This window comes from Grammomys surdaster, unplaced genomic scaffold (genome assembly GCF_004785775.1).
Source record: "Grammomys surdaster isolate TR1022 unplaced genomic scaffold, NIH_TR_1.0 352, whole genome shotgun sequence".
NCBI classification, from domain to species: Eukaryota; Metazoa; Chordata; class Mammalia; order Rodentia; family Muridae; genus Grammomys; species Grammomys surdaster.
Genome location: NW_021604771.1, coordinates 524,676 through 551,588, shown reverse-complemented (window position 1 = coordinate 551,588; position 26,913 = coordinate 524,676). Strand labels below are relative to the sequence as shown.

Below are 26,913 nucleotides of genomic sequence, written 5' to 3'. Positions count from 1 at the left end.
AGAAAGGGAGTTGCAGACATCCCACATACAGTAGTAGTTCTGTGCCCAGAAATCTGCCCTCCAAACGCAAACAGTGCATACCATGCTGATAGGCTAAACTGCACCCAGGGATTCCTGAGGACAGCTATCATGGCACTCGTCTTAGTACAGTCTCTCTTCTCAATCCAGGGTCCACAGACTTCTTGCGTTATTGATATTGGCTATCCTCCTGGGATCTGGTGTATGAACGACCTTGTTCTGAACCCAAGCGTGGGTATATCCTGACTTACCCAACCCCCACAGACAGCCTCACTCGGGGGTTGCACGAACTCACATTTATTCACAGAGACAGAGGAACCGGGACAGACCTTTCGCACTGGGAACCCCCAGGGTCTGGCAGTTCCAACGAGGTGATGGTGTCCAGTGTTTGGAATAGGGACGGGCAGGCTGGGACAAACCCAGCAGTCTCTATCCTTCTGGCTAAGTGTCCTCCGCCTTGTGCTGCCTTACTTAAGACACGTTTTGGGGTGAGAAGCTCCTAACCAGCATCCGGGGTCTAGGGGTGGGTAAAGGAGAAGGGGAATGACCCAGGGCTCATGGGGTAGGCAGGGGAGGCTCCTGTCCGTCAGCCTCCCTCTTCCTTACTGCAAACCGGGCGCTCAGCTGGAAGGGTGGAAGGTGGAGGTCAGGAGGCCATGCCCCCCAATCCGTGTAGGTGGGCCTTGCTGTCCACCTCCTCATCCTCCATCTCGAAGGCTGAATGGTCTTGGCTGTCAAAACAGGAGGCGCTGAGAAATACAGGAGGAGCCGGCGGGGACTGGGGTGGGGTGCCAGGTGAAGGAGGCTCTTCCTTAATATGGGCGATGGGCAGAGGGAGCCCTTCTGCCTCCTGCTTAAGCGGCTGCGGAGGCTGGGGCGACTGTGTGGCCTGGGTCTGGAGTTCCTGCAGCGCTGCAGCCCTCTCCAGCTCCGCCCGTTCCAGCTCGGCGCGGTGGCAGCGTTGGTGGCGCAGGAGGCTGTAGGCGCGGGAGAAACGGCGTGGGCATCGCGGGCACGGATGAGGGGCGGGACCCCCAGCGTGGACTTGAGCGTGGCGGGCCAGGTCCGCCAGTCGCTTGAACTCCCGCTGGCAGCGCACGCACTGGAAAGGGCGTGCCCCGGAGTGGGTGACCCCGTGCTGGCGTAGGTGTGCCCGGCGTCGGAAACCTTTGCCGCACTCAGGACACCAGAAACGTGGCTCCCCCGCTGGAGGCCGGGCTGGGGTGGCATCTCCTCCATTCTGCCCGCCTTCGCCCCCTTCCGAAGCACCCCCACATTCTGCCCCTTCGCCCCCCTCGGGCCCTTTCCCTGAGTTCCGTCCACCCGAGGCCTTGTCGTCCTTCTTGCCAGCCCCAGGTAGCGGGGCCAGCAGGCTGAGTGGGCCATGGACGCGGCGGTGCTGGCGGAGGTAGGAGGCCAGGCGGAAGGCCAGGCCGCAGTCTGGACACACAAAAGGCCGATCGGTGGAGTGGACTAGCCGGTGACGCGACAGGGACCAGGGCCTGGCAAAAGCCTTGAGGCAGATGGAACACTGGTGTCGCTTGGGGCGGGGCGGAGGTCCTCCTTCGCCCTCCTGTTCTCCCTCGGGGCGCAGACATGGGTGGGCTTTGAGCTCCCCCTTGGTGGCGAAGGCTTCGCGACAGCGGAGACACAGCAGCGTCCAGTCGGCCTGGAGGAGGACCTGTTTCTCCTCCTGTCGCCCCGCGGCCAGTGCCAACTCTGCCCTTAGCTCCGCTGCCCCGGCCTCGGCCTCCTCAGCCTCCGATTCTCGAGGATCGGTATTCGTGGGGGCAGCCGCAGGAGCCGAGTCCCCCGCGGGCCACGTCTCTGGCCACTGTGCTGTTGCCTCCTCTCCGGCCACAGCCACCGCCACAGTGGCGGGCTGCTCCACGCCCTCGTCCTGTGGACCCCAAGTGGCCTCGGGCTCCTCCTTCACTGCCCTCTGCGTGGACAGATCCATCTCGCCACCTGCGTGCTCCTGGGCCAAGTGGCGCCTGAGCTGGGCCGGCTCCGGGAAGGTGCGTGGGCAGGCAGCGCAGCGCAGCGGGGGCTGGGGCCCGTGGCCACGAAGGTGGCGGGAAAGGTGGGCAGGCCTGCGGAAAGCTTTAGGGCACAGGGGGCAGGCATGGGGCCGGAGACCCGAGTGGCTCAGCCGGTGTCGAGACAGGTAGTAAGGGAAGCGGAAGAGGCGACCACAGGTGGGGCAGGGCAGAGGCGCCCTAGGGGCTCCAGCACCCCCTCTGCCACGACCACGACCTCGACCACGGCCACGGCCACGGCCTCGGCCTCGGCCACGGTCACGGTGAGGTGGGCTGCCCTGGGCAGGTGGAGGGGGCTGTGGATCCATGCCTGTGGGGGAAAAGGGGGAGGGGGAGGGATGGGGGAAGAGATGAACGATGTGGGGTGAGGTGAAGAGGAGAGCAGAGGTACGGAGAGGGAGTGGGGAGATCCACAGTCCAGAAGAGGAGACGGATGAGAGGCGGGAGAGGAAGGTGGTGAAGAGGCAGAGGTAGGTCAGAAGGGGATAGAGACAGGAAAGGAGAGGACAGAGTTGTGGAGAAGTAGGAAAGGGAGACAAAGTCCAGGAGACACAGATATCAGAGGTGGGAACGGTCAGGAAGACAGAACAAGATACAAACGGAGGAGACACAGGGAGACAACAAAGTCAGCCAACTGAGTTTGCTCTAGTGCCCTGGGGCTTGGACATTCCTGGAGGGGCTGGGAACCAGTCCACCCTTGGGGCTCAAGTAGGGTGGGATTCAAAGTCAAGAGGCCCTAGAAATAAAAAGTGTATGTGTCCAGAAGTCAGGGGCTGGGAGGGGCCAGGGAGTAGCCGGGCTTCAGCTCCTGGATCTGAGGGAGGAGGGCTGGGGTCTGAATTCCTGGGTCTGAGGAAGGATGTGGTCTGGGCTTCTGGGTCTGAGGTAGGAGGCCTAGGGTCTGGATTCCTGGATCTGAAGGGGGAGGGCTGGGGTCTGGGCTCCTGGGTCTAAGGGAGGAAGGCCAGGGTCTGGACTCCTGGGTCTGACGGAGGAAGACTGGGGTCTGGGCTCCTGGGTTTGAAGAAGGGCTGATTCCTGAATCCCTGGGTCTCAGGTAAGAAGACTGAAGGGTAGGACTCCTGTGTCTCAGAACAGGATAGGCGAACTAGACTCTTGCAGGTAGACGCAGCCTCTGGGTCCGGGTGAAGGAAGGAGCTGGGTAGGGGACCCTGACTCACAAGACAAGGGGGAGGAGGGGACTGGGAGCTGGGCTGCAGAAAATCTCCAGAGAAGGCTGTGGCCAGACCCCTGGCCGGGCGTGGTGTGTGTGTGTGTGGCGGGGGAGGGCGTGGAGCCTGCCGGCTGTCGGGGGCTCTAGGTCCAAGAGGGGGTCTATCTGTTCCGGGTACGTATGATCTGCAGAACCAGGGCAGCGGGTCGAAGCCTAGCAGATTGCTCTGCGCAGGGCCCGGGGCTCGCCCCAGTCTCTGGGAGCCGGTCTTACCTCTGCCTCCTGCGCTCCTTTCTTCCTTCACTGCTGCCGGGCGATCGCGGACAGTGGTGGCGGGGAGGGAGGGGGTTGAGCGTGGTGGTGGTGGAGAGGGGGGGTTGGGGGTGGAGAAGGAGGCTGGGCTCGGTGTTACAGTCTAAGCCTTCCCCCCGGAAACCCGGTGTTTGGTCGGAGGCTAGAAGAGGAAAGACTGGCTGAGAAGCCGGAAGTGGAGGGCCAGGGACCTCGGGGGGCAGAGAAGGAAGGCGCTGCGGCTCCTGGATCCCGGGAGGGGAAGGGGCTGAAGGCTTATCCTTTGGACCCTCAGAGGAGAAGGGGGCTGCAAGCCTGGGACTCTGTATCCAGCTCGCCACCCCTCCTTCATTTCCCAACAGATAACACATATTCATTCATTCTTTCAACAAACAGGCATTTATCAGGCCCTGCCGGTGCCAGGCACTGTGCTGGGCTGCTGTGTCTGAAGAAGGCGGAGATGGAGATGGAGTGATACAGGCTTGAGAGTGTACCCACCTCTATGATAGAGCCTGACTGTCACTGTCCCGTGGTTGCCTGGGCAAGCAATTCTCTCTTCTCCGAGCCTCAGTTTCCCCCTTTATGGTAAGCCCCAGGATCACAACCCGACCAGTTTTATCAGAACACCTACTGTGGGCTGGCTCTGTCCTTGGTGCTGGAGGATCGATAGAGGCAAAATTCATAGTATGATGAAAAGGGACGGACAAGAGTCAGTCACCGATGGTGTGATGAGGGAAGCTCTCTGTTTGGATAAAGTGCTGAGGGAACGCAGGGGGTGAAAGAGACAGTAAGCTGGCTTTCAATGAGAGTGAATGTCATTCCTCTAGTCTTCCTTGGTAACGACGCTTCATGGAACTCAGAGCTTTAATGTTTCAGCTTGCTATATGGGCCACATCTCAAAGTGTATATGATGGAGAAAAAGGCCCGTTGCAGGAATCTGCCTGTGATACAGTTTTTTTTTTCCTTTAGAGTTAACTTCATGCCAAACATTGTTGGCAAGAAGCTGGGTAAACAGTTCCTTTTGTACGTGTCTGGGGTGAGTAGAGGTTTGGAAAGCTTTAACATGTTAGCAATTCCAGGAATTTATCCTCGAGAAACCAGAAACAGTCAATATTATACTTGTGCCAGGTTCGTTGCTGCTGATTTCTTTTTCTTTTTAAAAAAATTTCTTAATCCCAGCACTTGGGAGGCAGAGGCAGGCGGATTTCTGAGTTCGAGGCCAGCCTGGTCTACAGAGTGAGTTCCAGGACAGCCAGAGTGACACAGAGAAACCCTGTCTCGAAAAACCAAAAAAAAAAAAAAATTCAATGTAGGTATTTGGGCTGGCAAGATGGCTCAGTGCAAAGGCACCCGACTTGTGGGTGATGACCTGAGTTAGCTATCCAGGACCCACAGAGTAGAAAGAGATAACCAAATTGATTCCTGTGGGTTGGCCTCTGCCTTCCACACCTGTATGTCTGCACACACACACACATATACACACACAAACACCCACATACATCCACACGTTAAATAAACAAATAAATGCCAATGTATAGGGCTGAAGAAACAGTTCAGTGGTTAAGAGTTCTTGTTGCTGTTCAAGAGGGTCAGAGTTTGTTTCCCAACACCCAGTCAAGGACCTACCCCCCACCCCCAAATTCAGTTCCAACACTCTCTTCTGTTTTTGAGGACATACACACAGAGGGGCATATGCCAAATAAATAAAAATAAATCAAATGAAGTTAAATTCTATTACATTTACTATTTATGTATGTGACGTGCACACATATCATGATGCACATACGGAGGTCAGAGGATAGCTTTCAGAGGTCAATTCTCTCCTTTTATGATATGGGTCCTGTCCTAGGATCAGACTCAGGCGGTCAGGCTTGGGGACAAGTACCTGTACTGACTGAGCTCTCTGGCTAGTCTACGACAGTCTTGAAAATCACTATGAATGGTTGAAAATCTCAGTAAGAGACTGGAGGAATAAAATCATGACTCAGAGGAATCTTGTATGCCCTGAAAACAATAACAAAAACAAAAACCTACCAACCAACCAAACAAACAAACAAAACAAAGAAGTTTACTGTGTGGAATGCAGAGGTTCTCAGGTTCACATGGAAGAGAACAACACAAAAGCCATCTGTGCTAAGTCTCTGTGTATGCTCCTGTCTGCAGCTTGGAGATTGACTCTGCAGTTAAAAGCATGAACTGCGACCATTGCTTTTGCCGGGCAGTGGTGGTGCACGCCTTTAATCCCAGCACTTGGGAGGCAGAGGCAGGCGGATTTCTGAGTTCGAGGCCAGCCTGGTCTACAGAGTGAGTTCCAGTACAGCCAGGGCTACACAGAGAAACCCTGTCTTGAAAAAAAAAAACAACAACAAAACAAAACAAAAAGCATGAACTGCTCTTGATGAGGACCTGGATTGGGTTCCCAGCACCCACATAGCAGCTCACAATCCCTTTATAACACTCCTGTTCCAAGAGGACCTGCCACCCTTTTCTGGCTTCCAGACCCAAGCATACGTGAGGTGCACATATATACAGGCAGGCAAAACACATAAGATAAAAACATTTTTTTAAAGGGACAAGGCATGGTTGTGCGTACCTGGGATCCCTTCACTTAGGAGATGGAGAGTCAAAATTCCATACTACAATGATATAAGGAATTTGAGGCCTGACTGGGCTATGTGGTGGACTCTAGTCTCAAACAAATGAGCAAACAACAGCCAAAAATTAGAGGGGGCGGGGGAAGGGAGGAACGTAATAAATTTAGAAATTGGTAAGCAGGAAGAATGTCAAACCACAGAACAAGGGCGCTGTTACTTGGGGATGGCATCTGCAGTCTTGGATTGGGGCATCCATGGTGGCCAGACTGTCAGAGAGAAGCCTCAACCCCGTGCAAGGACTGTGGCCAGCTGAGCAGGCAATTATTCGGAGAGCACTGAGGAGCCATTGAGAAGGTTTTAAGAAGGAGAGTCATATGATCCGATTAGAGTTTAGAAACATTCCCGAGGAACCTGCACTGAGGCAGGGCAGGGCGGGATGCAGGATGCAGGGGTGGGGTGTGTGTGTGAGGAGGAGCCGTAGCCCAGGGTTCTAAAGCTGCTCTGGTCCAGGTGAGCAGTGGTTGGGCCACTGTGACCCAGCCTGGTTACCCACTACTCTTGAGGGACACAGTCAATTCGCCGGCTTCTCTTCTTCCAGCTTAGTATCCAGTCCCACAAATTACAGCTCCTCACTTAATTAAACGAAATAAAAGCAGACAAAAATCGTTTGTGTGTGCCGGTGTGGATGAGAGAACAACCTGCGGGAATCAGTTTTCTCCTTCCGTCCTGTGGATTCCAGAGACCGAACTCGGGTTATCCTGCTTGGCAGCAAGCACCTTTACCCCTGAGAGGTCTCTTTGGCCCAGCCATATGTCATTTCTGAGCTGAACACCTCCCAAGGTTTCTCTTCATGCTCAGGAATAAAAACAAACAACCAACAACAAAACAAAAGCCCAGCTCTTTGTCCCTCAAACCCTATCTAGTTCTGTTCGCCCCTTACCTACTTCCTGGTATGTAGGAAGGGGTCTATGAGAAGCAGAATCTAGCTATATAGCCCAGATTGGCCTCAAACATATGATCCTTCTTCCTCAATGCCCAAAACGCGAGGGTATCAAATGCATATCCAGGCCCAATATCTCCTCACTTAATTCCCACCTCCTGCTTCCTTTGTCTGTAATGCCCTTCTTTTGGACTTATTTCTGTAAGGATCTCCTTGCCTCAGGCATCCCCAGAGATGTATGTCTGGTATGTGTTAGCTAAAATGGTCCTCAATTTTCTTTATTAAAAATAGGTAAATAAATAAATAAAAAGGAGACTGGAGAGATGGCTCACTGGTTAAGAGCATTGACTGACTGCTCTTCCAGAGATCTGAAGTTCAATTCCTAGCAACCACATGGTGGCTCACCAACCATCTGTAATGGGATCCGATGGCCTTTTCTGGTGGGTCTGAAGACAGCTACAGTGTACTCATATACATTAAATAAATAAATCTAAAAAATTAAAAGAATTATTACTATTTATTATTTAAATATTTTATTTTTATTTATGTGTGAGTTGGTGTGTGTGTGTACATTTGTGTAGTGCACAAGGAGGCCAGAAGAGGGTGTCAGATCTCCCTGGAGATGTTGGTACAGTAGGAGCTCTTAACTACTCAGCCATCTCTACTGCCCAATTTTCTTCTTTAAAAATACTTTTGTTACTCTTCTGTATTAACTATGGTTGTGTCGGGGGCAGGGTATGCATCTGTGCTAAGACATGCGCGTGGAAGTCTAAGAACTGTGTTTTGGAATCAGTTCTCCCTTTTGGCCACATGGTTGACCATGTTTGGTAGCAGGTGCCTTTACCTGCTGAGCCATCTGGTCAACCTGACCCTTGTTCTTCAACATTGCACTTACTTCAAACAAACCTTAGACTATTGGTGAATTACCTGGGGTGGCCATCTCCCTCTGGGCACTATAGAAACTCCATGAAGGCAAGTGTCATTGCACTATACATTTGTGGGAAAATAAAAGGGGATGAGAAGGGCTGGTGATGGAACTCAGGTGGTAGAGCGCCGGTCTAGCTTGCAGGTTAATCTCAGTATAAACCCAAATCCAGCACTCAGGAGGTGGAGACAGAAGGATCTGAAATAGTCCAATCTGAGACCTTATCAGAAGAATGGGGACTATGGATTTGGGCCCTATAATGGTGAGGGGTGGGGTGCTGAAATCAGATGGGGGAGAGAGACAGAAGTCAGGTGAGTTTGCAGGTTGGCCAACAAGGGCTTTGCCTCAAAGAGAGGTTTGGGAGTTGCCAGCATCCCTATAGTAATTACTGCTTCAGAGAGGTAGAGGCTCCTTTCTCTCTTCCATAACAATAACTGTAAAACTGGGCCACAGTGAGGTGGGTTTGGTGACCAGTCCTGGGCTATCTCTGTACTTGAGAATTGCATGCTTTCTCCTCTCTCTCTCTCTCTCTCTCTCTCTCTCTCTCTCTCTCTCTCTCTCTCTCATTTTCTTTCAGATTTTGTGAGTTGTGTTGTTGGTTGGTTAGATTTTGTTCTCTTTTTTTTGTTTGTTTGTTTTGGTTTTTCGAGACAGGGTTTCTCTGTGTAGTCCTGGCTGTCCTAGAACTCACTCTGTAGACCAGGCTGGCCTCGAACTCAGAAATCCGCATGCCTCTGCCTCCCAAGTGCTGGGATTAAAGGCGTGCGCCACCACCGCCTGGCTTGTTCTGTTTTTAAACCGAGTCTTGCTATATATTCTGGACCTGCCAGGAACTCAATGATCCTCCTGCCTCAACTTCTCCAGTGCTGGTTGGCATTACAAGCCTGTGCTATCATTCAGGAAATGGATCAATTTCTTTCGTCACTATCTTCCCTGAACAGTAAAGTTTGTGGTGGAGGTGAGGTGGGTGGCTCCCATTCATCCCCCAGCCACAGGTGATTTCTGTCTCTATGACAACCCTGGCACTCTGCTCAGCTTCCTTCTCTCAAGACCTGCCTTGTCTTCAGGGGAGCAGTGCCTGTATCCAGGGGACAGACCTTGTTTCTCCAACTCAGATGTTTGGTTTTATTATTTTTTTTTTTTGATGCAGGGCAGGGTCTCATTTAGCCCAGACACACTTGAACTCTGGATAGATACTCCTGCCTCTGCCTCTCAAGTGCTGCTATTATAGACTTGGGATAGCATATGCCCTAAGATTTATTTTATTCAGAAAGAGTAAGCCTTGTTTCTGGACCTCTATTGCTGAAAGGAGAATTATGTATGTATGTATGTATGTATGTATGTATGTATGTATGTATATATGTGTAATGTATTAAATATTAAATAAAATATAAAGCTTATTTATTTAATGCATATAGATGCTTTGCCTGCATTTATGTCTGTACACTACATGTGTGCCTGTTTCTCATGAAGCCAAGAAGAGGGTGTGCTATCCCCTGGAACTGAAGATTCAACAGATGGCTGGGAGCCACCATGTGTGCTGGGACTTGAATTCTGGCCCTCTGCGAAAGCAGCACGTGCTCTTAACCTCTAAACTGTCTCTCCAGACCCTACAAAATACCTCTTGGGCTTTACATTTTTATCTGTCTATCTATCTATCTATCTATCTATCTATCTATCTATCTATCTATCTATTTGGGCAGCATGCATACACCATGGTGCACCTGCAGAGATCAAAGGGCAACTTGCAAAAATCCTTTCTTTCTTTTCACCATGTGGATCAGAGGGATTGAACTCAGGTTGTTGGGTTTGGCAGCAAGCACCTTTACCACTGAGCCATCTCTGAGAATAGCAATAAGGACTAGCATCTCTGGGGAATGACTTTGTTCCCAAGAGATGGAACTTTTTCAGATTGGCAACTGTAGGTCTTGGCCAAGAAGTTCTCCCCCCTCCCAAATCTCTCTCTCAAGTTTCTTCCTTGTGATGCATATGATTCACAGATAAAAAGTGCATGGTGTGGGGCTGGAGAGATGGCTCAGATGGTTAAGAGCACTGACTGCTCTTCCAGAGGTCCCGAGTTCAAGTCCCAGCAACCACATGGTGGCTTACAACCATCTGTAGTGAGATCTGATGTCCTCTTATGGGGTGTCTGGAGACAGCTACAGTATACCTACATATAATAAATAAATAAATAAATAAATAAATAAATAAATAAACCTTTGGGCCAGAGCAAGCAGGGCTGGGCAGGCGAAGAGAAGGGGGGGGGGGAAGTGCATGGTGTAAATGAACAGTTAAGCAAAACCCTCAACAGGGTGATAGAACACTTACCTTGCTCAAGGACCTGGTTCCATCTTAGCACTGTAAAATACAAACAAACCAAACCAAATCAAAACAGACAAACAACCAGAGCTAGGGAAATGGCTCATGATGTAAAGTACCTGCTTTGCAAGATCAAGTATCTGAGTTCAGATCCCTGGCATCCATGGCAGAATGACGCAGTACAATTCTGTAGGAAGCGAAGATGTTATGTCCAAGTCACAGGGATCCCAAAGGCCACCGAGGAGCCAATTCCAATATAAAACATGTAAAGGTCTTTATTATGAGCTCTCCAGCAAGGTCTCTCACTTCCTCGCCACAGCGGGTCAGAGTGAGAGCCTGAGGCTGGGGGTGCAGGGTGTTTATTGTGATTACAGAGAGCTTGGGGACTTTCCATACAGGTCAGCAAGTTAATGTTTTAAAACTAAATTTCTGGCGTACTCTGCAAGAACCGAACATGGGGACAAAACCATCTGACAAACAGGATGGCTAAGTTATCTATTTTCTGCAGGATGTCCTAAGTTGTCTATATATACCTTGATCCTGCTATTGTAGCCTAACTGGCTGTTGCTAGGGAGGGGGAAAGACTCTGTTGCCCAGGAGGACTCTGTGATTTTCATTCTGGAATTGGAGTTCAGCCTCTGGTCTTGGACAAAATGGACTTTCTTCAAAAACAGAGTTGGTTAGGCAGATACCTGAAGCTCCTTAGCCAGCCAGCTAGCTTAGCCAAAAAAAAAAAAAAGTTTCAAATTCAGAGAAAGATTGTCTCCAAAAATATCATATGTGGGGGCTGGTGAGATGGCACAATAGGTAAACTGGCTATCTGCTAGCCCAGTGACCCACATTTGCTCCTTGGGACCCATACGGTAGGAGAGAAAGAGCTTCTGAAAGCTGCTCTCTGTCTTCCACACTTATAGTATGGCACATGCACAAGTACACACACAGGCACACACACACTGTAATAAAAAAAAATGAAACAAGGTGAAGAGTAGTTGAGAAAGACACCTCATGTTAACCTCTGGTCTCTACAGGTGCATGCACACACCACACACACACACACACACACACACACACGTTCACACTTCTACATGAACGTGTGCACACACAAACAAGTGCACACACCACAGACACATTAGTGAATGAATGAATGTTTGAATGATCCCCAGATTAAGATATAGGCTATTGCGAGCTACCACCAACCACAAAAGTTTCCTAGATGTCTCCTCCTACGTTTAACCTTCCAAAGTAGCTCTCTGACTTTTGGAGACCATTGGTCTCCACCAGGCATGTGGCGTAAACCTGTTATCTCAGCATTTGGGAAGTGGCGGCAGAACAGAAAGCTCAGGGTTATCCTCTACTGCATAGCCAGTGTGAGTCTAAAATGCGCTACATGATACCCTGTCACATACAAAAATTCTTTGTAAGTTTTTAAAATATGCATGGCAGTGCTGGTGCCCTCAGAGGTCAGAGCTGCAGGATGCCTATAGCTGGACTTACAGGAAATTGCGAGCTGCCTGATGTGGGTGTTGGGAACTGGACTATGGCCCTATGAAAGAGGAGTATGTACTCTGAACCTCTGAGTTATCCCTCCATCAAAACACACACACACAGACACACACACACACACACACACACACACACACGGCTTCTTAAATGTTTGAGAGCCCTTGAGATGGCACGTGCCATCATGTCTAGTGTGCGGGCAAATAGGAAGGAGTCGGGAAGTAGGACAGAGTTATGTAGAGCTAGGTACTACGGAATGGATATTTGGCTGTGACCATGGACAGTGCAAAGATGCAAATCGAGGCTTTACAAGAAGAGGGTGAGATAACACATGCCGTTTCCCTACCCTCTGGCTATTGGATAGAACAAGGAGTGTCAAGGAGACCGTGCAGGCTACTCCAGTCTGTCGGGAGAACTGTGAGAACTTAGGCGAAGGGATACATAGAAACCTGTGAATGTATTTAAGGTGGATACTGAGGGTAGCATGAAGAGGGCTAGTTCTGCATATTTGTGGCTTATCCATGTCCATTGTACATTTAATCCTGGCATTCAGGTGGTGTGGGCATGTGTATCTCTATGAGTTCAAATCTAGCCTGTTCTACATGGTGAGTTCCAGGCTAACCAAAGCTATATAGTGAGATGCTGTCTCAAAAGTAAAGTCTAGAAGCCAGGTGGTAGCGATGCATGGCTTAATCCCAGCACTTGGGAGGCAGAGGCAGGCAGATCTGTGAGTTTGAGGCCAGCCTGGTCTTAAACAGTGAGTTCCAGGACAGCCTGGGCTACACACAGAAATTCTGTCCTGAAAAAAAAAAGTCTAGGACAACTGTGATTGTCTATTTTGTTCACTGTAGGGCACACACGTCTTGCATAGAGGGATCACTTAGTACAGGGATGTGATTGAGAATGTGGGAGCCAACTCCTCCTTCCCTCCTTCCTCGGACTCAGTCTCTTCCTGTATGTATGTATGTATGTATCTTCCTGTACGTCCCCAACCAGTCCCCTTTTAAGAACCAGGCTAATGCAGCCTCTTCAGAGAAGCCCTTTGAGCCATCCTATCTAAGCTGATGTGCTCTGGCCACTGTGTGTGTGTGTGTGTGTGCGCGCTAGAAACTGAATTTAGGTCTAGGACATTGCACATGTATGTTAGGCAGGGGCTCTAGCACTGAGCCATGTCCACAGTAGCTCCTTGATGTATTCTAGGCAAGCCTCTATCACTCATCCAACCCTGCCCCAGCCCCTCACTGGTAGATTCCAGACATTCTACCATTGGTCATCATTCCCAGCATGCTTTTCAATCTTTTCCAAAACAAAACAAAACATTAATTTGTGCGTGCACGGTTAGGTTATGTATGGGAGTGCTACACGTGTGTGGAAGGAAGCCAGAGGACAACTTCAGGTGTCATCCCTGACAGTGGTGTCCATGTCCTTTGAGAGAGGCTCTCTCATTAGCCTCTCTCATGAATAAGGCTAGACTGCCCGCTTAGACTAGGTTGGGCCTCACTAGCCCTATCATTGTGCCTGGAATTTCTATGTGAGCTCACGTCCTCGTGCTTTTGGGTGAGCCATTTCACTGACTGAATATGTCCCTTCCCAGCCCAACCTTTTATTAGGAAGTTGGGGGGCTAACTTACCCAGGCTAGCCTTGGACTTGAGTCTCCTGCCTCAACTTCCTAAGTAGCTAGGGAAACAGGCCTGGACCCAAGGCAGTTGCTCCCACTTCAGCACTCTTCCTTATTGGTGCAAATGTCTTGTTCATTATCATACAAAATTACCACCTCCATCTGATTCTTCCCTCCCTCTCCACACTCACTGCCCACACACTGGAATATAAGCTCTAGGAAGGCCCAGTATTTTCGGCTTTGTTCACCCCCAGGGTCTATGCAGCTTGGTGTGGCCGGGTGGTGGTGGCACACACCTTTAATCCCAGCACTTGGGAGGCAGAGGCAGGTGGATTTCTGAGTTTGAGGCCAGCCTGGTCTACAGAGTGAGTTCCAGGACAGCCAGGGCTATACAGAAAAACCCAAGCAGGGCTATACAGAGAAAAAAAAAAAAAGAAAGAAAAAAAGAAAAAAAAAGGAATGCTTGGTGTAGAGTAAGCAGGCACAGCACAGGAATGTCGTGGAAGACGCGTGAGTGCCCCTGCTCTCCTCTGATGGGCTGGTTCTGTTCCATAGGGTTTCATGAGGGGGCTCTTACGTACATGTGCATCTGCAGAAGGCAAAGTTGAAGGTATGGAGCCTCTTCAGGAGGCTGCTTGGTCTCCAAGGGACACGTCCTATGGGGGGTTTATGGGTACTGAACAGGAGTGTGGCAAGTTACCAGTAGCTACACTAGTGAGGAACAGCACAGGCAGTGAACGACTTTCCTACTAGTACTCACCGAGGGGTGGGACCCTGTGAGGCATCACTCCCCCTAAACCCCATCCCTGCTTATAAATCCACAAGAAGGGGGCAGGGCTTCCTAAGCCTGTCCCTCAAGGACCTGCATTTATTTAGTTTTTAAAGATCAAATAGAAACGATGTATTATGTATGTGGCTTTGTACATGTGAGTGCAGAGCTCACAGTGGCCACAAGCAAACACTGGAGCTTGAGTTACAGGTGTTTATGAACAGCCTGGTGTGGGCACTAGGAACAGAACTCTGGTCCTCTGAAAGGGCAGTATTCAGTTTTAACTGCTGAGCCATCTCTCTAGGCCCTAGAGGACATAATCTAAGTTCAAGAGGGAGAGAGCCCCACCTCCCTAAAACCCAGGATCAGAAAACAAGACAGTAGTGACTGAATGAGGTTTATTGGAGTCCCAGAGACATTGGGGAGAGGGGTCAGGAGGTCAGGTTGAGGCTCACGGGGGAGAAATCCCTGGCCAAGTTCCCCTATCCCCTTGGGACGTTGCAACAGAGTCAAGTTGTAGTGCTAGAAAGACAAAGTACTACAGTTCAAGGGGAGGGAAAGCTCAGTGCCTACCGCCTCCACCAGGTCACAGGATTGGGAAAATCGTTGTCAAAGGACTGCGCTCTACAGCATACGGGAATGGCTGCCCTGTTAGTCTAAGGAGAGTGGGGTTAGGCCACAACCATTCCAGACAGCAGTCCATTCCAAGCAGGTAGGATTATGTGCATCTAGGTTAGTCCAACCTAAAGGGCGGGGAGACTTTGGGCCAGTCTAATCTAGTGTTCAGGATGGGGGTTAGATCAGTAGGGTCAGACCATTCTGCAGTAAGGGAGACCTAATCTGAGAGTGGGTTAACTGAAGGGGGGGGGTCATCTACCCTGGTCCTCTTTCAGTATAGGAAGCAAAATTGGGGGAAGGCAAATTTCGGTTATACTCATTTTCTGAGGCCACCAGTGGCTGACAGGTGTCATCTGGAGGGGGTCCTGGAGGAGTCCAAGATGTTGCCCCACCCCCATTCCCTAGAGGAAGGTCATCTGGTATGATGGCTCACAGGGAGTAGGTGGTTAAAATATGGGGAAGCCTACATGTTATCTGCTGAGAGATGTTAGTGGAGACCCGTTTTTCATTACTATGTCCCCAGTCTCGAAAGCCAGTTGATTTGAACATGCCACATTCCAGGGGTCTCAAAGTGAAGAGTCTCTGTAGATTTCAGAAATTCCCCAACAATTATGTTTTTGGACCCCTTTGCTGAAGGATGCTTTACTGTGGTCCTGTGTGGGTTCTGGGTGGCACCATTTTTCCAGACGGGGGCCTGGCTCATCTTATGGTCTGGCTCTGGACTTAGTGGGCAGGGGTATCCTGGTTATTCAGTCCATGCCCCTGTGTAGCTTCAGGTGCCTGGAGAGGTTGCTAAGCGTGATGAAGCCCTTGCCGCAGATGTGGCAGGGGAAGGGCCGCTCGGTGCCATGCAGCAGCCGGTGACGCTTGAGGTAGCATTCGTGGCGGAAGAACTTGCCACACTCCAGGCACGGGAATGGCTTTTCCCCAGTATGAACCAGCACATGCCTTTCCAGGTCTCGAGGCGAACGGAACAGCTTCTCGCATTCGGAACAGCCAAAGATTTTCTTGCCACGGCTGGAGGGGCCGGGTCCCGACCCACCAGCTGCCTGCTCGCCTTCACCATCGGGGGCCGCCTCCCCGCTACCCTCACCATGGCTTGCACGCCGATGCTCCTCCAGGGCGGCCAGAGCCGCGTACAGCGCCCCGCAGTGGCCACAGCCATATGTGGCTGGGCCTGAGTGCGCCTCTAGATGGCTGGCCAAAGCTGGGGCAGATGCGAAGAAGGTCCCGCAGTCGCACTGGTACAGTGTGTCTTCCGAGGATGCTTCGCCCGCTGCAGCCGGAGCCCGGGCATTCCCAGTGCCCTCGTCCCCGGGGAGCAGTGCCTCCAGCTTGGGCACGCCTGCCCCGGTAGGGCTCAGGAGCAGCCCGGCGTCCCAAGTCGGCGGGGCGGCCCCCACCTCCAAGGCGTCACCCTCTCCTGCCACCTCCGGACCCCCACCCGAGGCCCAAACCTGCGTTGGAGGCGCAGTGCTCCCCTGCAGGTCGTGAGTGAGCTTGTGGCGTTCCAGCAGGGCAGGTGCATTGAAGTCACGCTCACAGCGCGGGCACTTGAATGGTTTCACATCGGTGTGCGCGGCCCAGTGGGCTGCCAGCTCCCGGCCATGGTCAAAACGCCGGGCACAGGCACCACATGCAAATGGGGGCAGCGAGGCTGCCGCGGCTGCTGCAGCCTCTGCCAGTCCCCAGCTGGTCGCTCCTGCTCCCTCTAGGCCCTCTCCTCCACTGGACCCTCCACCTCCACAAACCGAGCAGGGACCCACGTTGCAACATACTGAGCAGGGGGAGCTCAGAGGAGGCAGGCCCGGGCTAGGCTGCAGGGGAGAGGGAAGTGTGCCCCGGTGCTGCCGCTTGAGATGGCGGCCCAGGCTGGAGCGAGAGGAGAAGCGGAGCTCGCAGACCAAACAGCAGTAGGGCTTCTCACCAGTGTGGACGACCTGAGAATGAGAGCACAGAGGAAGGGCTGAAGATCTGGGCCCTGCAACAGATCCCCAGGAGAACGAAGCTCTAGAATCCCCCGCCTGGCTCTCCTCTGTAACTAAACAGGCATCAGTAGCTGTGGGGGCCGTTGAGAAGGAACCCTACCTCCACGTGAAAGCAAGTTTTCCAAGTGCCTCTCATGAAAAGTTAAAATACCAAAAAGTAGTAGGGTTTTATCAAGGCCCATTAAAAGAAAGCTACCTCCTCCTGGCCAAAAGAATTGAATCTGGGTTAGCAATATGGCTCGGCAGGCAGAGGTACTTGTAGTCAAGCCTGGTGACTCGAGTTTGATCCCGGGATCCATATGGTGGAAGGAGAGAACTAGTTCTGTAAGCTGAGCTGTGGCATATCTTACTCTGCGGAGCTGGACTAGTACAAGCCTTCAATCCCAGCACTCAAGAGACGGGAGGCAGTGGCAGGCCAAGCCCTGTCACAAAACAATCAATGACCCAAACAAGAACAAAAAATGGAATAAAAGTATTTTAAAGGAAGAACAGAGGACCAAGGTTCTATCCCCAGCACCCACACGGCAGCTAACAGCAGCCAGTAGCTTCAGTTCCAGGGAGTCCAGTGCTCTCCTTCTACCCAATGGAGTACCAGGAGTGAAATGTAGTGCAGACATACAGGCCAGAAAAGCACCATATACATAATAGATAAGTAAATAAATATTTTTAAAAGATTTATTTATTTATTTTATGTATATGAACACACTATAGCTGTCTTCAGACACACCAGAAGAGGTCATCACATCTCATTACCGATGGTTGTGAGCCACCGTGTGGGTGCTGGGAATTGAACTCAGGACCTCTGGAAGAACAGTCACTACTCTTAACCACTGATCCGTCTCTCCAGCCCAAGTAAATACATCTTAAAAGATCTGAATTCTATTTTGTGCTCTGGGTGGAGACACAACATTCTAAGCTGCCTCAAACACAGCATACTGTTGTCATCTCCCTAAAACTTAATCCAAACTGGGTGGTGGTGGTTCACCTTTAATCCCAGCACTCAGAAGGCAGGGGCAGGTGAATCTCCAAGTTTGAGGCCATCCTGGTCTACAGAACTAGCTCCACGACAGCCAGGGCTGGCACAGAAACCAGTCTCAAAACAAAAGAAAACCAACAACAAAAGAGTTACTGCAATTGGGCCTGTCAATGACCTGGCCAGGAGACAGTGAGGGAGATGAGAGAAACGGTTATCTCATTCATGTGGTGATAACCTGCTCTCCTCAGGAGTCCTCCCCTGATGCAGTCGCTTACAGCTCTTTCCTGAGTCTGCAAGCAATTTTGAGTTCTTAGCTCAAAGGGCCTAACGAGTCCCTCTCTACTAGCTTCCGTTTTTCCTTTTTTTCTTCTGAGACTGTGTTTCTCTGTATAACCGTGACTATCCTGGAACTCACTGTAAACTAGGCTGGCCTTCAAGTCAGAGATCAGTCTGTCTCTGCCTCCCAAGTGCTGGGATTAAAGGTGAGCACCATCACCCGAATATTTTTGTCTTTTGGAGACAAGGTTTCTCTGTGTAGCCCTGGCTGTCCTGGAACTCACTCTGTAGACCAGGCTGGCCTTCAACACAGAGATCCACAGCCCCCTCCCTCGAGTGTTGAGATTAAAGGCATGTGCTACCACTGCAGGCTTCTTTTCTACTTTCTGTCTCTTCTTAGGATACCAGCCCAAGCCGTCAGCATGCTTGCCCCCACATGCTCAACTTTCTGTGTCTCTGAAGAGACACCTCCCATGTAGCTGCCTGCAGAACCTTGCCAACAAGCATGCCTTCTTTCTTGGACTAACTTAAAAGGATGGTCTTTCTCTCCTCCTCTTACTGGTTCCCCAACCCCCAACCCCACCTTGTAGCTGCCAAGACCTATAGCTGGCCTTTTTAGAGTTTTTCTTTCAAATTCTAATAAGATGGCTCTCAAGTTTCTAAGTCTGCTTTATATTTTTCTTGTCCAGGAGTCTAGGAATCTACAAAAGGGGACTCCATCTCCCCAGTCACAGCCCTGCTACGGGCCAGCTGGCATGTTCTCTGTGCTGACCTTATCTAGGAATTGATTCCCACAGAACATAGCTACAGCCAGGGCTCTAGGCATCCACAGGCTTGAGTTCAAATCCCATCTCTCTTCTCCATAAACACTCCTGCCTTTTCCCTTTGTAAAATGGACCACTTCACAGTACCTGCACGATGCTCCAACCAGGTGGTTCCCTAGCAGCATATGTGAAGATACAGCTTGTTTTTGTTTCCTATACATTAATTTCTGTTTTGTTGTCTGGGACAGGGTCATATGGCCCAAGCTGGCTTCAAACTTTGTGTAGCTGAGGATGACGTCTGAACTCCTGATCCTCCTGCCTCTACCTCACAAGCGCTGGGACTATAAGAACGTATCACCATGCCCTGATTTTTTTTTTTTAAATTTGCTTCCTAACTTCTCCTTTACAGAACTCTTTTCTCATAAATTGCTTTCTTTAACCTCTACCTGGTGCCTGATCATTTGAAGGAATGTAAGTTTTCTGAAGGCCTGTGTTCCATGTAGGGGAAATTGACTACAGAATAAAGGAGTTGGGTGTACATAAACCCATTTTCAAGATGGTAAGGAAGAGAATTATAAACACAAGGCTGCAGAGGCTTCAGCAGGAGAAGTAGAGAGATATGTGGAACAAGCTTACTAGCCAGGGACATCTCCAGCTGCCTTTCCCTGCGTGGAAGAGAGTCCCAGTGTCTCGGGCGTGCGTGCGTGATTCCCCCGACTCACCTGGTGGTGCAGCAGGCCAGTGGAGTCTCGGAATCCCTTAGGGCAGGCGGAGCATCGATAGGGCCGTTCACCAGTGTGTGAGCGCAGGTGGTTAGCCAAGTTGAAGCTATGCTTGAAACCCTTGCCGCATCGAGGACATGCGTGGGGCTTGAGGGCGGTGTGTCGAGCAAAGTGGCGCCTCAGGTCTGATCGGTAACGGAAGCTCTTGCCACATTCGCTGCAGTGAAAAGGGACCCGAGGCGCAGTGGCAGACGGTGCTGGCCCTGGGGCAGCAATCGGGGCAGGAACCACAGGCATCGAGGGGTCATCCATGGTGGGAGGTCCGGTGGTGGCTTGGGGCTTTCTCTGGAGCACAGAAGAGACACAGGTAAGTCACCTCTCCACTGGCCATCCCTTCCCTTGGCACTCTTGGCTCTGAAGCAGTTCGGGAGACACTCCCAGCGCTAAGCCACGCCCACCACCAAGCTGAAACCACTACCCATTAAATTTTCCCACTCTTTACAAATCCTCCTCGTTCTTGAACCTTCCTAGCCACACCTGCATCACTTTTTCTTCAAGAGGTGTTCTGAGGGCTCTCCCTCAATCGTCTCCAGGCCCTGCTCACTACAAATTAAGGTCCTCCTACTCTTGCTTAGGTGTGGGCTGCCTCTTTTTGAGCCCCTCCCTCTCTTCCCTAAGCATTCAGTATTTCTCCACAGACCTCTTGCTTCTAACTCTTTTTTGGAGACAAGTTAGCGAAACAAGGATTTGGGGCTGAGCACATGCGTCTAAGGATCCTAAGGAGTCCACACTAGTTGTATAGTTTCAGAAACAAAAACTTTTTTACGCATGAAATAGGTATACCAGTGCTTACCTCAAACAGTGATGGTTTGCGCTAAGTAAAATCGTAGCAAGGTGTACAACGCACTTAAGAAAGCCGAGGCACAGAAAAGACTTAACTGAGTAGTCTGACCAAGTTCCTCTTAGTTCCTTTATTCCCATGTGCTTCTAAGTTAATTTGACTTTTTCTAAGTTAGATCTTCACTGAGACTTGCATACAACTTTTCCTTCAAATAAGTCACATTTTTCTATAATCACCTCTACTTCCCTATTATTTTCGTAGCTTGCCGCCAAGCCCCCTCTAAACATTTTCACCTTCATGATAGAAACCTGATAGTTCCACTAAAACTCTCCAAATTGCACACCTACATCGGCGCCCCTTGTCATGGTAAGCTTTTCTCTAAGCCAAACCTTGGGCAAGCTTCACACAACATACTCTGAGCCTCTCTTGTCTTACTGGACCCCATTTTTCCACTAACCTTACGAAGTTTCTTCAATTTTTCAACCAAGGCCCTTTCCCCCACTGCATGTGATTCACGCCTCTTTACCAGGCCCCACTTTGTATAAACCTCTCCCATTTTCTAAGCAGTCGCTACCCTTTCTTGAAATCCCTCCCCTCAGACTATAAGCCACGCCTCAACAAGATCCTCCTCCAGCCCTGCCCCGCCCCAGCCACCATAAGCTCCGCCCCCTCCTGCACCCCAAGGTGTGTGGTGCGCGAGGGGGGGTACCCCCACCCTGCTCGATCTTTCGAACAAGGCCTGGGAAACTGGCCCTTTGTACCCCTTTCCCTGTCCCTAGAAGGTGCAGTCTCGGGCGCCTGGGTGGCGACCAGGTCAGGCGGCCCCAAGACTAGGCAAGACCACCTTGCTTTCGCGTTGAGGAGGTCCTGGAGACCAGGCAGGACCCCGGGAGGCCGGAAAAGTCTGTCCGCTTTCCAGTTTAATTACTTACACCTCCCTCTGGGCGCCGACATTTTGGGCAGCGGGGTCAGCGTCACTTCCACCTGAGGGGCCCCTCGACTTCCGCCTCGGCTCTCTTCTCCCCCAACTACTCCTCCTCCTCCCCCGCGACCCGACAATCCCCCTTTCCCCCCTCCTTCTTGGCTCTTCTATCCCGCCCCCTCCCCGCCCTTCTGTTTTTCTTTTCCTATTCCCAGCCACGGGAGGTTAAAGAAGCTAGACTAGCGCCATCTTTGTTGAGGGCAGGAGAGGGGCGGGACCTAAGTTACCTGCAGCGCCATATAGATTAAGGGTAATCCATTTAGCGCGCAGCATTTCGTAGTCCCCGGTGCGGTTACGAAGAGTTAGCATAGATGTGTTCAGATAGGATTCCTTTTCTCTAGTCTTTGACTTCTGCTGGGTCGGATGCCGGAAGAAGGAGAAAAATCCAAGTGGTCAAACTTGTTCAGAGTTAGGACTCACCAAGCACCATTTTATTACTTTTATTCCATGGCGCTTTGAAGCTGTTGGGCGCCATGTTAATTAGTGGCACTTAGCAGCCATTTCCCGCTTCTCCTCTATCCGGTACCTGTATTTGATTGGGTCACCGGGTTGGGAATGCTTTGCGGGAGGAAAGGCATTTCGAGGTGGTTGGGGATTTTTGTGCGTTGTCACTGGGCAAACGAAGGCGACTGGTACGCAGGCGCGTTTGTTGGCAGGCGTGTCCGGGCCTTGGGTCCCAGGGCATCCTCTTTGTTCCCCGCGGGCGCTGGCGGCTGGGGAGGGAGGGCGGGGCCACCGGCGTCCGTACCGAGGGGCGGGGCCCAGCTCGAGCTCCGCCACCCCCCCCGCCCCGCCGCCGCCTAGGGGCTGGGCCCCTGTCCCCCGCCCCTTCCCACGCTTCGGCCCGTCGCCCCCGGCGCGCGCGCGCGTACACACGCGAGCCCAGGCAGCATGCAAATGAGGTACCCAGGGGCGGGGGGCCCGGGTCGGGGGGAAGGGGAAAAGGGGGTGGTCCCGTGCGCGCGCCCGAGCGCGCACCGGGCACCTGTTCCCTGATTCTTTGCTGCCTCCTGCACACTCCGACCTCGCGCCTCGCCGAGCGGTCCGGGCTCGCGCGCGCAGACCCCCTCCTGGCAGCCCCTGCCGCCAATGTCCCCGCGCCGCTCATTGGCCACCGCACCCTGAGTGCCCGCCCCGCTTGCGGGCTGAGCCACTCCCGCCTGACAAGCACGCGTCGAGCCGGACTCTGGGGGTTCTTGGTGGGTGGGGGAGGGTCGGAGAACCACTCTCACTTTATAGGTATGTTCCAGAAACTCAGCTTCTTGTCCAGGCTACCCCATGGTGCGAACCATATGATATTGGAAAAGTTGCTCCTGTGTGGACCTCATGCTGTGTGCATATTAAAAGGGGGTGCAAGTTTTGGGGGTGTAGCTCAGGCCTAGTTTGTGTGAGGCCCTGAGTTGGATAGCTAGCATCACACACAAAACCTAAAACCAACCAAACAACAATTTAAAGAGGGGTGCAGAGTCTCCCCACAGTATCTGCTGCTAGCTGCACCTGTAGTGGCCTTCCACCCCAAGTACACTCAGTTCCTACCATCCTGGGATCTTGTGAGCACTGGGAAAAATCCTGGATTTTTGGATGCTTTCTGTATTCTAGGTTGTGCACTAAGAACATTTTTGAAGCTTCCTTATTCCTGTCAATTCTCCCCACAAACTTGGTATATTGAATTTACAGAGAAGGAAACAGACTCAGAGGCAAAGCCACTTGTAGAACCACATGCTAATTATTGGCCGGACTGGATCCGAACCCAGGACTTGGAGACCTCAGGATATTCACCGTACACACATGTGTACACACACACAGACACACACACACCCTTGTCTCCCTAGGTCCTTCTCATTTCCTGGCCACTGATGTCAGTAAGGCTGCTTTGTGTTTTGTCACTTACTGGCAGAGAGAACTTAAGGAACTCACTTGCCTTTCCTGTGCCTTGGTTTCTCAGTTTGCAACACTGAAAATGTGTTCCCTCAGAGGGTTGGTGTGAGGCTTAACCACCAATGCTGCTATGCCGGCTCTTTTATGTATTATGTTCACAGCATGTCTGGGTTAGTAGGTAAAACAAATCAAAACCAACAAACAACAAAAATCCCTGAGTTCCATCTTACAAGATATACAAATGAGCTCAGAGAAGTAAGGATCTTAGCTAAGACCACACAAAGCAAGGGACAGAGTCAGCATTTGATTTCTGGTATATGACTTCACAGCCCAGACTCTTAGCAACTTACATAGATTATCCTTCACAGATCAATGGATTTTGGCTAGGACCTCTCTCTCTCCATGCCTGCTGCCATCTCTGTGGGGAGCAGGAGCCTTTTGAGACCTTTGTGGCCCAGAATTTGATATTTGATGGGCTGTTTAAAGGCTCACATCCTCAGCTGGATCTTTTTTTTTTTTTCTTTCAGTTATTTATTTTGGCTTGTTTGACTTTAAAGGCTTTTGTAGCTACTGTTCTGTTGCTGTGATGAAAAACTATGATCACGGCAACTTACAAAGAAAGCATTTTAAAAGGAGGCTTGTTGCCCGGGCAGTGGTGGCGCACGCCTTTAATCCCAGCACTTGGGAGGCAGGCAGAGGCAGGCGGATTTCTGAGTTCGAGGCCAGCCTGGTCTACAGAGCGAGTTCCAGGACAACCCGGGCTATACAGAGAAACCCTGTCTTGGGAAAAAAAAAAAAAAAAAGGAGGCTTGCTTACATTTTTCAGAGGGTTAGACCATGATCATCTTGACTGGGAGTATGATGAGCAGCAGGCTGACATGGTACTGGAACAGTAGCTAAGAGCTCACATCTAATTCATAAGTTTGAGGGAGAGGGAGACTGGCTTGGTGTAGGATTTTGAAACCTCAAAGCTCACTCCTACTGAAACACCTACTCCATTAAAGCCACACCCACCACATCAAGGCCACACCTCCTAATCCTTCCCAAACAGTTCCACTAATGGATCCAGACATTCAAACATAGAACCCTATTGGGGGAGGGGGCATTCTTATTCAAACCACCATGAAAGAAAGCCTAGATCCAAACACAAAGGAAGGGTTAGAAAGTCATGGGATACCCTTTGGTGGAGAACAATCAGTATGTCTTATCAATTTATACAGACTTGTCTTGTTATATGGGTCTCAAAAGATTAGAAGGGATAGGTGAGCTACTGGGGTATACGGGGACTTAAACCCTCACCACACTGACACCGCCCCCTCTCTTCTCTTAGCCGGCTCCAGTACCCAGACTCAAGCTCCCCACTGCCCAATGGACAACCCCAGCTCAGACCCGTTGCCTTCAACTTTGTCTGGGGAGGAAGAAAAACCTCTGGCTTTACTTCCTCCTGTTCCCCGGGGCCGCCGAGGCCGACCTCCAGGGGGAGCCTCCACCTCCAATCGGACTCTCAAGTCCTCCCTCCCTCGAAAGCGGGGCCGTCCCCCCAGATCAGTGCAGGAAACCCCGTTGACAGCACCAGTGGACAGCGGTGGCAGCAGCGATCTTCTGTTGATCGATGATCAGGGTGTTCCTTATACAGTTCCCGAAGGGTCAGCAACAGATGGGCCCCAGGGCTCTGGTTCCAAGAGGGCCCCGCACTTCTGTCCTGTGTGCCTGAGAGCTTTCCCCTACCTCTCTGACCTGGAGCGCCACAGCATCTCGCACTCAGAATTGAAGCCACATGTGTGCAAAGATTGCGGCAAGACCTTCAAACGGTCCAGCCACCTGCGGCGCCATTGCAACATCCATGCTGGCCTTCGGCCCTTCCGTTGTGTGCTCTGCCCTCGCCGCTTCCGAGAGGCAGGGGAGCTCGCTCACCACCACCGCATCCACTCTGGTGAGCGACCATACCAATGTCCCTCATGCAGGGTGCGCTTCACCGAGGCCAATACTCTCCGTCGCCATTACAAACGAAAACACCCAGAGCTTGTGGGGATGCCTGTGCGCCTGTGCCCCCCAAACCCAAGACCCCAACCGCTGTGGGACGACGACGATGAGGGTGTCCCTGTTCAAGAAGGGATACAGGAGGAGAGTCCTGAAGGAAAGGAGCCTGCTTGGCCCATATCCTCTACCACTTCTCCCCTGTCTGGGTTTACAGCAGGGGGTTCAGCTGGTGCCGGGCATGGGCAGGAAGGGCAAGGCAACCTTGTTTCTGGTGGTATTCCTGCCTTGGAAGGGGATCAAAAGCAGGGACCTAAACCTCTGGGTCCAGATGCCATCTAGCACCCTCCTGTGGACTGACAAGCTCTGGGAGGCATGGGCTGTGGAAATAAATCCCTGCCTACTGACTTCCAGTGTGTGTTCAGTCACGGTGCCTGTCCCTTTCAGTGTTCCTCCATTACCTTGCCTGACAAGGTATGTGTGCGTGATTGGAGAGAACCCCATCTCACATACCTCCTTAGCGGGGTGCCAAAGAACCGATGGCTTGGAACAAGCCTTGGCCCGATCTAACCTCCATCAGACAAGTACTGTAAAACATGCTATGCAAATGTGACTCAAGGCTCCTCCAGCCTCGTGAAATTCCTCCAAATTCTACACAGACACGCTTTGCTCCAATTTCTTTTCCAGAGGCCTTCCTATTTGGAAGGAAAAACTAAGTTGAGGGCTTGATGTATAGTTCAATGGTAACATACCTTGAATCCCCGAAGGCCTGGGGCTGAGTGGCCAGCTCGAGGCTGTGGGTTGAGGAGAGTGAACAGCACTGACCATCTCGATAGCATTTAGAGAGAAGGGTGTGAGCTTGAGGGGAAGGCAGGGCTGAGATGAGATTCAGACTTTGGGCAGTAAAAACTTAGGTTGGAGCTGCCCAACCTAAGAGGAGGCTGAAAACTGGGCTGAGGATCAAAGAGGCTTAGATTTGGCTGGCAGAAAACAATTTAGAGGGAATGAATGGTATTTAACTGAAGGGCGGGGCTTATAGGAAGTACTTTTAAAATGAAGCCGGGCTCAAGGTTATGGTTGTTAAAAGATCTTTTACTAGAGGCTTACAAAGAAAGTAAGGCACCCCTGTGAGCATTCATAGGAACACCTCAAAAAACAGTTACCTAGAAGTACTTTCCCAAGCACAATATTAAGGCTTAACTGTGAGACATGATTGCCATTCAGGCCACGGAGAGGGAAGAAAAAGGTACCAAAAAGAGCCCTTGGCTGTATAAAATTAGGCTTAGCTGTCTAGACTAGTGGGGCTGAGCTAAGAAAGGTGTATAGAGCTATGAGCGGCTAAGTGTGAAGTGTGCCAAAGTGTGGCTCTCCTTTAAGAGTGCATCCAAAGTGTTTCAGTTCGGACGGATCCCTAAGATCCAGCCCAAAGCTTTCTATTTAGTAAGGCTGGGTTAAGGGTTAAAGAGCATCGGCCTAATTGAAGTCAGTGGTTGGTAACAATTAACTTGAAAGGAATGCTTTCAAGGTGCATGGCAGAACTACATTTAAAGAGTCATCCCTTATAATCTCAGAATTCCTGAAGGCTCTGATAGGAGTATTGCTGCAAGTTTGAAACCATTTGGTCTACACAGGAGTTCAAGGCCACCCTGACCCACAGTGTGAGGTCGTGTCTCAAAAGAAGAAATCAAAAAGTTAAAAAAAAA

General features: G+C 51.2%; 3 protein-coding genes across 8 annotated transcripts; 1 reads left to right on the top strand and 2 right to left on the bottom strand.

The window, feature by feature from the left end:
* Positions 1–299: 299 nt before the first annotated feature.
* On the bottom strand, positions 300–3,772 carry Znf579 (zinc finger protein 579). The gene is made up of 2 exons (XM_028779421.1): positions 3,505–3,772; positions 300–2,367 (listed from the first exon to the last, which is right to left on the bottom strand). Exon 2 carries the CDS (start codon positions 2,363–2,365, stop codon positions 665–667), a length of 1,701 nt encoding a protein of 566 aa, XP_028635254.1. The 5' UTR covers positions 2,366–2,367; positions 3,505–3,772; the 3' UTR covers positions 300–664.
* A 10,799-nt stretch (positions 3,773–14,571) lies between these two features.
* On the bottom strand, positions 14,572–26,024 carry Fiz1 (FLT3 interacting zinc finger 1). Of its 6 annotated transcripts, none has more exons than XM_028779423.1 (4): positions 25,963–26,024; positions 21,583–21,706; positions 19,533–19,877; positions 14,572–16,746 (listed from the first exon to the last, which is right to left on the bottom strand). In XM_028779423.1, exons 2-4 carry the CDS (start codon positions 21,592–21,594, stop codon positions 15,556–15,558), a joined length of 1,548 nt encoding a protein of 515 aa, XP_028635256.1. In that variant the 5' UTR covers positions 21,595–21,706; positions 25,963–26,024; the 3' UTR covers positions 14,572–15,555. The 6 variants fall into 6 exon arrangements, with proteins under 6 accessions (XP_028635256.1, XP_028635257.1, XP_028635260.1 ...); XM_028779424.1 differs by lacking the exon at positions 25,963–26,024 and adding an exon at positions 21,882–22,032; XM_028779427.1 differs by lacking the exons at positions 21,583–21,706; positions 25,963–26,024 and adding exons at positions 20,386–20,438; positions 21,306–21,389.
* On the top strand, positions 22,148–25,618 carry Znf524 (zinc finger protein 524). The gene is made up of 2 exons (XM_028779431.1): positions 22,148–22,257; positions 24,564–25,618. The coding sequence occupies exon 2, from the start codon at positions 24,602–24,604 to the stop codon at positions 25,550–25,552; it is 951 nt and encodes a 316-aa protein (XP_028635264.1). The 5' UTR covers positions 22,148–22,257; positions 24,564–24,601; the 3' UTR covers positions 25,553–25,618.
* Positions 26,025–26,913: the final 889 nt, after the last annotated feature.

Coding starts and splice junctions, on each gene's coding strand:
- Znf524 (XM_028779431.1), top strand. CDS start 24,602: ATGGACAACCCCAGCTCAGACCCGTTGCCTTCAACTTTGTCTGGGGAG.
- Znf579 (XM_028779421.1), bottom strand. CDS start 2,365: ATGGATCCACAGCCCCCTCCACCTGCCCAGGGCAGCCCACCTCACCGT.
- Fiz1 (XM_028779422.1), bottom strand. CDS start 20,929: ATGGGAGAGGTTTATACAAAGTGGGGCCTGGTAAAGAGGCGTGAATCA. Junction 19,878..20,830: donor AATTGAAGAAACTTCGTAAG/GTTAGTGGAAAA, acceptor TCTGTGCTCCAG/AGAAAGCCCCAAGCCACCAC. Junction 16,747..19,532: donor CTGGCCTGCTGCACCACCAG/GTGAGTCGGGGG, acceptor TCTCATTCTCAG/GTCGTCCACACTGGTGAGAA.